At 42.6% G+C, this 13,007-nt stretch overlaps 1 protein-coding gene across 3 annotated transcripts in view; it reads left to right on the forward strand.

Annotated features, from left to right (window-relative positions):
• Nucleotides 1-13,007, forward strand: part of CDH18 (cadherin 18) — a 1,107,921-nt gene that overhangs the window by 1,014,051 nt on the left and 80,863 nt on the right. For all 3 annotated transcript variants that reach the window (XM_029590319.1, XM_029590320.1, XM_029590321.1), the window contains one exon: nt 6,167-6,284. In XM_029590319.1, the coding sequence (XP_029446179.1) occupies nt 6,167-6,284 (118 nt within the window). The remainder of the gene's footprint in view (nt 1-6,166; nt 6,285-13,007) is intronic.

Below are 13,007 nucleotides of genomic sequence, written 5' to 3' on the forward strand. Positions count from 1 at the left end.
GCGCCATTTTCCGTACGAAAACGATTCGCGGCGGGAAATCGCTCTCTGACCCCCGCTGGACCTCCAGGAACTTTTGGCCAGCTTGTGGGGGGCCTCCTGACCCCCACGAGACTTGCCAAAAGTCCAGCGGGGGTCCGGAAGGACCTCCTGCCGTCCAATCTTTTTCGTCTATGGCCGCCGCCATTTTCGGCGCCATTTTGGAAAATGGCGCCGGCTGAAGACGACAAGATTCAGAGCAGGAGCCCGTTCCGGACCGCTGCCGTTCCGGACCGCCGCTGGACCCGCAGGTTATTTAAGTTATTTGGTGGGGGATTTAATTTAGAGGGTCGGGGGTGGGTTTTAGGGGGTTTTAATGTGCCGGTTTTTCGATTTTTCGATTTTTAACGATTTTTCACGATATTTTACCCCCCCAAACGGCAACAATACGATTCCCTCCCCTTCCCAGCCGAAATCGATCGTTAAGACGATCGAGGACACGATTCTCATCCCTAATCCTAGAAGCATATTCCAGATGTATTCCACACATTAAGAAAGGTGGAAAGAAGGCAAAATGATCTCCGGCATAGTTAAAAGGGAAGAAGCTATTTTAGCCAAAAGATCTTCATTCAAAAATTGGAAGAAGGATCCAACAGAAGAAAATAGGATAATGCATAAGCATTGGCAAGTTAAATGTAAGACATTGATAAGACAGGCTAAGAGAGAATTTGTAAAGAAGTTGGCCGTAGAGGCAAAAACTCACAGTAAAAACTTTTAAAAATATATCCGAAGCAGAAAGCCTGTGAGGGACTCAGTTGGACCATTAGATGATTGAGGGGTTAAAGGGGCAATTAGAGAAGATAAAACATTTGTGGAAATATTAAATGATTTTTTTGCTTCGGTGTTTACTGAAGAGGATGTTGGGGAGATACCCGTATCAGAGAAGGTTTTCATGGGTAATGATTCAGATGGACTGAACCAAATCACAGTGAACCTAGAAGATGTGGTAGGCCTGATTGACAAACTGAAGAGTAGTAAATCACCTGGACCACATGGTATACACCCCAGGGTTCTGAAGGAACTAAAAAATGAAATTTCAGACCTATTAGTACAAATTTGTAACCTATCATTAAAATCATCCATTGTACCTGAAGACTGGAGGGTGGCTAATGTAAGCCCAATATTTAAAAAGGGTTCCAGGGGCGATCCGGGTAAAATTAACTGAATAAGTAACCTAGACATTAAGCAGGGTTAAACGTCCCACTTACTCAGATAACTTTGAAACCTCTCTGTCTATACCTGAATATCATTGGTTAGATTGCAAATTTATTTGCGTAGGTTTACCTGGAAAACATTAACTTAAATGGAAAATTATTCAGATAATATCGCTGGTTAAGCAGAGGTTAGTTTAAAAAAAAAAAATTCCCATTTGGGCTCTGTGGCCCAATCCTATGCTCCTTACCTTAAAGATCCTTGAGACCCCCACCCTTGAGGCTGCTAAATGAGATATAAATTTGCAGATTTCTAGCCCTGAAAAAAACATAAGAAATCTTACAAATTACCATTACCATTCTTGTCTTCACCACTTCCTCTGGGAAGGCACTCCATGAATCCTCCATCCTTTCCATTAAAAAACATTTCCTGATGTTGTTCCTGAATCTACCTCCTTGGAGCTTCATATCATGCCTCTTGTTTTACAGCTTCTTCTCCATTGGAAAATATTTGATTCTTGTAGATTATTCATATTTTCAGGTAATTAAAATCCTATATCATATCCCAATCCCCTTCCCCTCTGTCCTTCCTTTCCTTTAGGGTATATTTATTTCAGGTATCAAATCTCATTTGTCTTTCAGTACAGACCCCACACCATTTTGGCTGCCTTTCTCTGGACTGATTTTTTCCTATCTCTATCCTTTTTGGGATATGGCCTCCAAAGCTGGACACAGTACTCCCGGAGAGACCTCATTATTGACCTGTTCAAGGATATTATCATTTTTATTTTCCTGCTGGTTATATCTCTGTTTAAGAAGCCTAGCATCTCTCTGGCTTTTGTTACCATTTTGTCACATTGCATCGCTAGTAAGTTCAGATCATTAGACACAATAACCCCAAGGTCTCTCTCTCCCAATCTCTCCCAATTTCTTTGGATTACTGCATTCTAAATGCATAACTATGCATTTCTTGGCATTGAATCCTAGTTGTGAAACATTTGATCACTCATCAACTGTTTTTGGATCACTTCTCATTCTAGTATCAACTCTTCCCTTATGAGTTTCAGCACCATTTGTTTAAGCTTACTACTTTGAAGTACATCCATAATATCTTTATTTCCTACAGATTCCGCAGAAGGAATTCTCCAATCCCCTTCTGGCAAAATAAAATTCTCCAACCAGCAGCTCCTCTCCCTTTCTTCCCATGTTTTGGATTTCTTTGTCAGTCTTCTGAGTTGAAGGCCTATAGACCACATCAGTATAGATGGAACTGCCATTGTCTCTTTCTATGACAGCCTACAGGGTTTCTTCTATTCCTCATGTTCCCTGTATTTCTGTTGCTTGGATACTATTTTTGACAAAATAAATATTATCACAGCTTTCCTGAAATCTCTATCCTTCTTGAACATATTATATCCTTTCATGAAATGAGGTGTAGGAGTAGCCTAGTGGTTAGAGCAGTGGTCTACAAACCAGAAGACTAGGGTTCAAGTCTCACTTTTGCTCCTTGTGATTTTGGGCAAGTCACTTTACCCTCCATTGCCTCAGGTACAAACTTAGGGGGTTATTTTCAAACCCTATTGCAGGTGATACCTAGATTGGGATGGCGTCAGCACTGGAAGAGGAGGAGTTGGGGTAGACGCTGTGGAAACTTTGCTGATGGCAAAAAGTTAAGGCCACCAATAGCACCACCTTTTACGATGGTGCGATCGCTGCTGTCTTTCTCAGCCCCCCCCCCCCCCCCCCCCATTTTGTGCTGGAATTCACAAACCGGTGCGAAGATAGAAAATCCAGGCCTTAGATTGTAAGGCTTCTGGGGATAGGGAAATACCTACAGTACCTGAAGGTAATCTAATTTGAAGTGATGAAAGAAAAGTGGAATATATAAAAATAAATAAATGTCTCTGTAAGAGCAATGATATCCGAATTTGTTTCCAACCTGCAGATCTGGAACTTTATTACCCAAACTACGAGCATTTGTCCTCTTAATTTTCTAGCTGTTCCTTCTGTTCTCCCTTTTTGCCGTAGACTAGTTGATTTCTTTTATTTTCCCCATACACTTTGTAGGTTGTTGAGGGTGACATTCCACATCCATTGGCTTCCAACTGCCACTCCCAACTTCTTGTTTAAATGCCTGATGACATATGATCTGAATTTCCTACTTAGGATTCTTTTTCCTGCCATAGACAGATGCAGGCAAATTTACTATACAGCCTTTTACTGTTCCATATGCAACCTTCCTCCAATGTATTTAAAATCTGTTTTTTTACATCAGGTTTTAAGCCATTTCTTGATCTTGTCTATATGACATAACCTTTCCTTCCTCTTTCCATGAACAGTTAAAATATCTGAAAGGGTTATTGGGTAGATGTTTTAAAAATATGCACACACGTCCATGTGCACGCGCTACCCAGTGCACTCACATGGATGTGTGATTTTATAATGTATGCACCGGTGCATGCATGTTATAAAATCTGGGCTGGCACGCGCCGGGGGGAGAGTAGATTTCCCTAGTTTACGCACGGTGATGAGATCAGGCCTCCACCAGTTCCCTCCCAGTCTGCTCCTCCCCCCCACCTACCCTCCCTCCCTCTTCCCCTCTCCTCCCTGACCTCTTTGAAGGCCCTGCCTTTTGTAAATTTTTTCATTTTGGAAATTACGCCAGTTCCTGAGCTAGCGTAAGTTTTGCATGCTGGCAGGCTGCGTGCTGGCAGGCTGCGTGCGATCTCCCGGCATGACGGCAAAAGGCTGCTATTTTGGCGGCCTCCAACTCCGCCCCGCCCCCTGGACTGCCCCTCCCTGCCCCTGGACCACCCCTCCCTGCCCCTGGGACCAATCCTTCATAGAGGCTGGCTCTTGTGCGCGTAACAGGGGTTACATGCATGGCAGGACCTCTTCTAAAATACACGCAGCATGCGCAAGGCCCGGCCGCATGTAACCCCTGTTTTTTATGTGCGGGGGGGGGGGGGGGGTTAAAATCAGGCCGTATGGTTTTTACCTTGTGCCCAAGCTGCTTCCTCAGAGTCTGCAGATCTCTGTGTACTATAGAGATACTAGTTCTTGCAAAGTCAAAGGTCCTCAAATGAATTATAATTGTAATTTAATAGTACTTTCCTTCTCTTTTATCCGGTACAATAAGCTGATGAACAGTTGTATTTATGCTTTACCAGTGGTGTTGTCTTCACCAGAAGCATCTGTACTACAGATTCTGCGCTACAAACTTGGAATGTGTATTCATTTTTTTATTAGCTTGTTACTTTATGTTCATAAATTTTATATGCACGTAACATCATGCAGATGTGAACAAAAACATTTTACACACATAAGTGACAAAACAAAACAAAGCAACATTTTAAAACATGATTAAAGCAACAAACAAGAAAACCAAAGCAAAATGAATAAAATGTTTCCTTTGCACACTTCTACTAGAATAGGTGACTATCTTGGGTGTCATGTGCCAGTATGAATTTTTCTTCCATTCATATTTCAGTAGTAGTGAATATCATATTGAGATTTAGGGCGGTGATGTTTTATCGCAGTGCACGATATTTCAATAGTCCCAGACAGCCTGTTTCAGGCTCCTGGAGAGAGAGAGAGAGAGAGATGACGAGAGAGACTTACTATAGTGCCTATGCCCTACATAGGTATTTGAATCCCTATGGGAGGGCTACCTACTAACTCGGGTTAGGTATGAGCGTCGGGGGTTGGGGGCCACTTTTGCATTCCACATGAGACCTACGGACAGAACAGTGGTCTCTAGTGCAGATTTGCTGGCCGTCGGAGTGAGGACGCTCACACCAAGAAGTGGTTTGGGCAACGTTCTCTCTACCTAGCTTGATAGACACTCTACCTGGGCAACAACATGCTAGGTGGAGAGAATGTTGGCCAAATCTCCGCTTGGAGTGAGCGTCCTCACTCCGACGGCCAGCAAATCTGCACTAGAGACCACTGTTCTGTCCGTAGGTCTCATGTGGAATGCAAAAGTGGCCCCCAACCCCCGACGCTCATACCTAATCCCCACCCCGAGTTAGTAGGTAGCCCTCCCATAGGGATTCAAATACCTATGTAGGGCATAGGCACTATAGTAAGGTTCTCTCTCTCTCTCTCTCTCTCTCTCTCTCTCTCTCTCTCTCTCTCTCTCTCTCTCTCTCTCTCTCTCTCTCTCTCTCTCTCCCTGGGACTATCTCCGCACGCTAATGTTTTCGCAAATGGCGAAAACATCGCCGCACACGATGTTTCCCCACTGCACGAAAGAAGCCTCATTGCATTGGTAACGCCCCCTAATGCGTTACCAATGCGATATTGGAAAATAAGGCCCTATGTTTGACTGTAGCCATGTTAGATATAATTGTATCAAGCTAAAGGTAGCCTGATATCTTTAACCTATGAGGCTATAGGAAATAGCTGGATGAGCTCTGACCAAATAAAAAGAAAATGTTTAGGATGGCAGACTTGTGTCCCACAACCCTCAAATCCCTGAAATATTTATAAATAGTAGGGGCCAAAATCTAAGGTGAATTGGCTAGTGTTCAAATATAAGCATGCCCCCTCCTCCCATCCTCCAAAGCCAACCCCAGCCCTCCCACTACTACCAGCACCCCGTAAATGACTGCAGTCACCAGCGACATCATGCAGCCTAAACTCATTGAGCACCAACACCCGGGCATGGGGCACCAGCTGGCTGGCACAAACTTGCCTTTTTTTTTTTAAATGCGGCTAGCGCTTATCCTTCTATAGAATGTTAGCTGAATAATGTATTTGGCTAATTCCACATATTAGAGTTATCTGGCTAAATGATCGCCACCTTGGAATGTCCCAAAAATGTCCCTCAGTTATCTGGCTAAGTGATGTTCAAAAATCAGCATTTATCTGGCTAATTCAAAGCGAATCCAGATAAATACCCTTGAATATTGACCTCAAAAGGTAAGATATATTTTAAATTTATTTCTAACACTCACATTTTGATATATTTTTCGCAGGTTATTCATACTGTAAGTGCCACTGACAAAGATGACTCTGGCAATGGATCGAGATTCCATTTCTCCCTTGGTGAGGCAAACCCAGCGAACCCCAACTTTACGTTAAGAGACAATGAGGGTAAATCAAATTATTAAAAAGCACTTGTTTCTGTATATTGCTGTACGTCTTTTGATGTCTCATTAACCCAGATGAAACAATATACAGTAAATATTCTCAAGTTAAAGAATTAGATCAACTTGTACATGTCATTTATAAAGTGATGCATTCCTGGAATTCAAAGAAACTCACTCTTTGTCCATTCCAGCTATCAAAGTTCTGGTGAATATTTTTTTTAGCCATCCTCATTTGTATGTAATTTTGTTGTGCCATCACTTCAAAATGAATGAGGATAGGACAATGAATCTGTAATGGAGGTTTACGCAGGAATCAAGGCCTGCACTTGTTGCTCATAAAGATTCACAGAGTCTCTGAGACAGTATATCCCTGTAGCTGCCGTATGTCACTTTACAATGTACTTTCAATTATAAAGCAACAGGAGCTAATATTGGGGCCGATGCAATAAATTAGCGTAGAAAGCGGGCGCTGAACAGTCAGCTTTCTCAAGGGGGGAGGGGGGGCGCTAGGGGGTCACGTTAGCAAGGAGGTGCTAGGGCGTTAATAGATGACAGTTAAATGTGCGTCCGAGAGGCAAATTTATTTTTCGCATCGGGAGTGACTGCCTAATAGCCTCATTCACATGCATTTGCATGTGATGAGTGCTATTAGATTCACTCCGCTTTGGACACACGTTGAATATACGCTAATCCCCTTATTGCATTAGGGGATTGATTAGCGCCTATTCAACCTGCATCCGACTGCGGGTTATACAGTGCGCTCAGCTGAGCGCACTGTATTGTATCAGTCCTATTATACGGTAGGCTGAATATATAACATGCCTGCTTCCAGTGCTGCCAAAGTGATAATTATGTTGAGGTGTAGTGGCCAAAGTGTGGTTCTGCAATACTATGTTCAGGCTAATATTTAATCACACAGTATCAAGTGTAACAACATCATGACTTTGCATATTTACTACTCAGCGGGAACATTAACATAAGTGCCATCTGATGATGTTTCAATTACTTTAGCCTATTCTGGAATAAAAGATAGATATGTGCAGGGGAAAAATATTAGTTTTTATTTTCGGGGAGTTTTTTTTCCTATGAATTTCGGTATTGTCTTGGGATTGAAAGGTTGGGGAACACTGGTCTACAATATTCATCATGATGTTTAATTCCATGCATTGTAAACAATCAAAATTACATGGCATTTGCAGTTGTATTTTCAGAAGTTATTCTGATCAGATCACCTTTCTAATAGCAGTTTCAGTATGAGTAAAAAAGAAAAAGGAGTCATTCTCCTTGGAACAATTCCACAAAGCAGATATCTTCTTAACCTTGGTTTCATCATGACTACCTACAGGTGTATCTCTGCCTCTGCTGGAACATTAGGAAATGTTTAATGTGAGTTCTGTTTCCTTATGTTGTGTTCAATCTCAGCATTTATTGTAAACTACCAGATTGCAACTTCAAGCTTGAACAGTCATGTGTAGTTTCTGGACATGTAGCACGCAACATTTCTACCATATACAATCATTCTTCCTTTTGGAGGATATTGTGACTTCCCCATAGAAACATCATTGTATGCTGATAATTTGTTTGGGGAATCAATGAAAAGTCTAACTTTCTCCAACTGTTGTTTGGCTCATCCTCTCTTCACCCATTTAAAGAGATAACAAGATCTGGTACTTTAACATCATCTTGATATATTTATGTGCAGAGACTGTTGCTTTCAGCATCAGAACTACAACCAGTGACAGAATATCAAATTCTCCACTCTCTGGTTGCAGTTGGCTTCAGGGCATGTCAGCTGGATTTCTCAGAATAATAAACTAAGTTATAGTCACATGCATTCAACAAAAGTCTCCAACAAAGCTTAAGGGGAGGGCGACCTGACAGATGGCTTGTATTTAATCAGTAACCCTAGCATCATTTTATGATCTGTTCAGATAGACACATGAACCTATCCGTGCTCATTTACATGTTTTCCAAGCTTACAAATAATTTCATCACTTCTGAAATATGCCCAGTACTCCAGGTTGTTGTTCCTACTAAGGACATTTATTTCCTCATGACACTTTCATTTTGATAGTGCTTAGGAGACCAAGATAAACCTCAACAACAAATACATTTTCAGCATTGCATCTACATGCTGGTTTCAAACTGATGAATCATACAGAAAAAAAAAATCTGTTTCAATCCAAGAACAGGCTAAAGTGAGGAATGAAGTACTGATAAGCTACCATGAATCTTTCTCATCTTTCTGCAAATGAATTAACTGAAGGAAGCAAAACTGTTTGGGCTTGCTACAATAAACTTGAAAACATCTGGAAATAACTATTGTTTGCCAGACTTTTGACTGCTGACATTATAGTAGCACTTTGCTGAGACTAATCTCCTTACTGGAGCTTATATGATTATTGAGAATTATCTCAACCTCCCTGCAGCAATAACATTGAGTTTATTTAGGTGTATAAATCACAGAGACAGCACAAACATTTGAAATATAATTTTATGGCCAAAAGACAATAACAGAAAGACAGTAGGACAGTATCCTAAAGCAGGGCTTCATAAAGCTATCCTGGGGATTCCACAGTCAGTCTGGTTTTCAGGATCAACACAATGAATATGCATAAGATGAATTTGCATATTGAGTCTCCTTGCTAAGCAAATGTATCTCATGCATATTCAGTATGGACAGGTTTGGGAAACCCTGCCCTAAAGTGTTGCGCTTGGAGGTGGACCCTTGTCCTTGAGCAGTGCAGAACGGCTCCCTGGTAGGGACCAGGAAGCAATTGCCCCTAGGGGGGCGGAGCACAGGAGGAGACAGAGAGTCTAGGATGAGCTTCACCAGTGGAAGCCCGCGGTCCCTCCGGGTGGAGCCCGGAGGGACACGGGCTGCTTGGACATAGGTGGGCCTGGCAGGGTCTCCCAGGGAGGTAGTAGAGAGAGGCGTGCCCACAAGCAGCAAGGGCACGCAGTCGGTCATTAGGCTGTAGGCCTGGAGGATCTGGGAAGGCCAGTACAGCATAGGTGATGACAAGGCAAGGGACAAAGCCAGAATCAAGAGACGTGGTCAATGGCAGCCGGGGTCAGGTTCCGTGGATCAGTTCAAGGAGTGTCAGCCAAGGCAGAGGTCACATACCAGGAGTTAGTCCGAGATTAGTCAACGAAGTGGGGGTCAGGTTCCAGAGGTCAGACAAGGTCACAAGACAGGCAGAGGTCAAGAATCAGGCAGCGAGCAGAATGGTCAATGGAGCAGGCTGAGGTCAGTACCAGAAAGACAGTCTGAAGGTACTACCTGGGGAGACAAGACATACAGACGCTCAAACAGAAGGATGCTGGAACAGAAGGACACTGGACAGGCTGGAACAGTAGGACGCTGGAACAGTAGAACACTGGAACAAGGCTGGAACAAGACTGTGAACACGGAGGCAAACAAGTACACATACAGTGCCGACCCGATTGCCAAGGCAAGGAAGTGCAGGCAGGAACTTCCTTATGTAGTACATTCAATCAGGGCGCACCGCAGAGCTAGGATCCACCCCTGGCCCTACAAGGGGCCGGGAGGTCCGTGCGCGCGCGCGTAGGGGCATGGCCAATGCCACTGAGGATGCCGAGACCAGGAGGAGCTCGCGGCTGCCACTGGGGAGGCCGACCCATGACTTGCAGAGGAGCTAGCACGGTGAGCAGGCCCGTGTGCAGGCCGGGTGCGGACGGGACGCACAACATAAAGGCTATATCAGATTAATCAAGATTATTTTTTAATTTAAAAAAAATACACTACAGACAAATAAAAATGTATGGCATTTGTACATAAAATAGTCCATCAGTGTATCACATTCCTAATCTCACTATAGCATAAATAGAGAAAAAATTATATTAATGGTGCATTGGCATAAACTATTGCATGAGACAGTGTTAATAGAAAGGCAGACATACATACTCAAATATAGTTACTCTGAGTATGGCATGGTGTGGGGATGATACAGGATCTGGGCCAGTTCCTTAGTTTAACAAGGCTTTGATTGCTTCTTAGTTAAAGCCACTCTAAGTAATGTTATATATTAAGATATACAAATATCTCAAAAGTCATTATAGACCATGATCAATTTGAAGAGCTATCTGTGTATACTGGTTGTCTTTTTGATGGAAGATTTTATGTTTGTTTATAACATTTATCTATTTTGTATACTACATTTAAATTGTATATTGTTTAACCATTTTCTATCCTCTTTTCTATTTTTCCTACTCCAAGTTTGGCCACCTTGTTAAATGTAACTGTACCTTCTGTCACCACAGTTCTAGTTCTTTGTTCTTAAGTTCTATGTATTTTATTGCACCCCCATTCTATGTAAACCAGCAAGATATGTTTTCATGATTGCCGGTATATAAAAACTCTAAAAAATAAATAAATAAATAAAAATTGTACGATTGGGTACTCTGTAATGCTTGCTGGTTTGTTAAATAAGAAGTTAACAAAAGGTAAAGTCATTCTTAACTTGCTGAATCTCTTTCCCAAATGTGGGGATCTATGGATGTGTTTTGTTTCTTCCATGTCTTCAGAAAATGTCGATGGTACTGTTAGAAGGCTGCCCAAAGATGGTAAGCTGATAGCCCTCCAGTGCAGCACTCTGAGGCCGATGCAATACAGTATGCTCAGTAGGGATGTGAATCGTTTTTGAACGATTAAAATTATCGTCAGATAATTTTAAAATCGTCCAAAATCGTTAGAGTGCACGATACAATACAAATGCCCACGATTTATCGTCAGGGGCATTTGTATTGTATCGTTAAACAGGGGGCGGGAAAACCGGCACACCAAAAAAAACCGGCACACCCACCCCGAACCTTTAAAACAAACCCCCACCCTCCCGAACCCCCCCAAAATGTTTTAAATGACCTGGGGTCCTGGCGCGATGATCCCGGTGTGATGTCCCGCTCTCTGGCCATGATTGCTGTGAAGAGAAATGGTGCCGGTGGCCCTTTGCCCTTATCATGTGACAGGGCAAAGGTAGCGCCGGCGCCATTTTGATTCCTAGCTCCCGTCGTCACGCATCCAGGAGATCGCTCCCGGACCCCCGCTGGACCCCCAGGGACATTTGGCCAGCTTGGGGGGGCCTCCTGACCCCCACAAGACTTGCCAAAAGTCCAGCGGGGGTCCGGGAACGACCTCTTGCACTCGAGCCGTATTGCAAAATGGCGCCGGCCGTATGGCTCAGCAGAGTGCACTGTATAACCCGCAGTTAGATGCTGGTTGTTGAGGCGCTAATTAATCTCCTTATGCAGTAAGGGGATTAGTGCCTCTACAATGCATGTCCAACATGGAGTGAATCTAATAGCGCTCAACACATGCAAATGCATGTGATTGAGGCTATTAGGCATTCACTCCCAATGCAAAAAAAAAAAAATGTGCGTCTAGGATGCACATTTAGCGATCAGAAATTAATGCCTGCTGGAGCAGGTGTTAATAGCTGAACGCTCCTTAAACCAGTATAGAAAAGCAGAAAAAACTGCTTTGATGTACTGCCTCCTAAATAAAACCAAAACACTGTCAGTTGGGTGCAGGAAACAGACGCTCAACTTACAAGCTGTGCGGCATTTCCTAACCGGCAGACCGTCGACGCCCTTTGGGTTCTCATTAGTAAGTGCCTCCTTGCTAACATGACCCCCTAATTGCATGGCGCCCCCAAGGGGGGCACCTGGGGAAGCATTAAGAAAGTGGGTTCTGACTATTCAGCGCCCGCTTTCTGTGCATATTTATTGCATCAACCTCTCTGTGCAGTGAAAAATATCTAAGTTACAACACAAGAGCTCATTTACCTCTCCTGGAGCATTTTTGCCAGACTGGTGATTCTCCAAGACTTTCTAAGGACCAAAATCTGCAGCAGCAGATGTATTTGAAGGGGGAACCACACTAATACCCTGGTGAGAAAAAGACTTGAAATGAAGAAGGAAGCAGTTTTCTTGCTGCAGCGAGGTTGGACATCTTGTTTGGGCTTGAGATAGTGAAGGCAGCATGGGTCAGAGTTCTGATGGTTGTAGCAATCTCGCTTCTATTCTAGTCACTATTGAGATGTTTCCAGTAAGTCTTTCATTGGCAGAATTGTGGAGGATAGTGTCCCATATGGAGTATTTCCTAGATATGTAAGTATCCTACCTTTGAAAGTTTTCTGGTGATGTACTGTAGAGTGCACGTTTCACTCCTAAGATGATATAATGGAGAAACCCCACTCTTAGCTGCTAATCAGGATCAGATTTCTTTCCTACAGGTCTCTAATACTGCTTTGATTAAAGACAACATTTTTTTTTACAGCTTAAAACTTAGATTTCAAGAGAATGGACTGAGATATAAGACTCTTTATATTATCTATTTTTCTCATTCTGAGACTATGATGAGGACATATTTCTTGGATTTCCTAAAACATTTCTTCTGATACCATACTCCATATTTTTAAGGTGAACTATATTTCTGTTGTAAATCACTCATCTGTGGAGAGGGTACATGGATACTTTTATTCCAGTTGAAGATTTCAATTTTTACCCTTGTTGGAAGACTTTTACAAAGTGATATATAATAAAGTTATTTTGTTAGCATCCTTTGCTCTGCATTTAGATTTTATTCTTCATCTGTTTCTTATAGAGATTCTTTATATTCAGGCCAGAAGATTAAAAAAAAACCTTTCCCATTATGTTTAGAGCTAATCAACTAACTAGGAGAAGGTGTTTGAAATTAGGAGCAGAT

This window comes from Rhinatrema bivittatum, chromosome 2 (assembly GCF_901001135.1).
Source record: "Rhinatrema bivittatum chromosome 2, aRhiBiv1.1, whole genome shotgun sequence".
In the NCBI taxonomy this organism is placed as follows: domain Eukaryota; kingdom Metazoa; phylum Chordata; class Amphibia; order Gymnophiona; family Rhinatrematidae; genus Rhinatrema; species Rhinatrema bivittatum.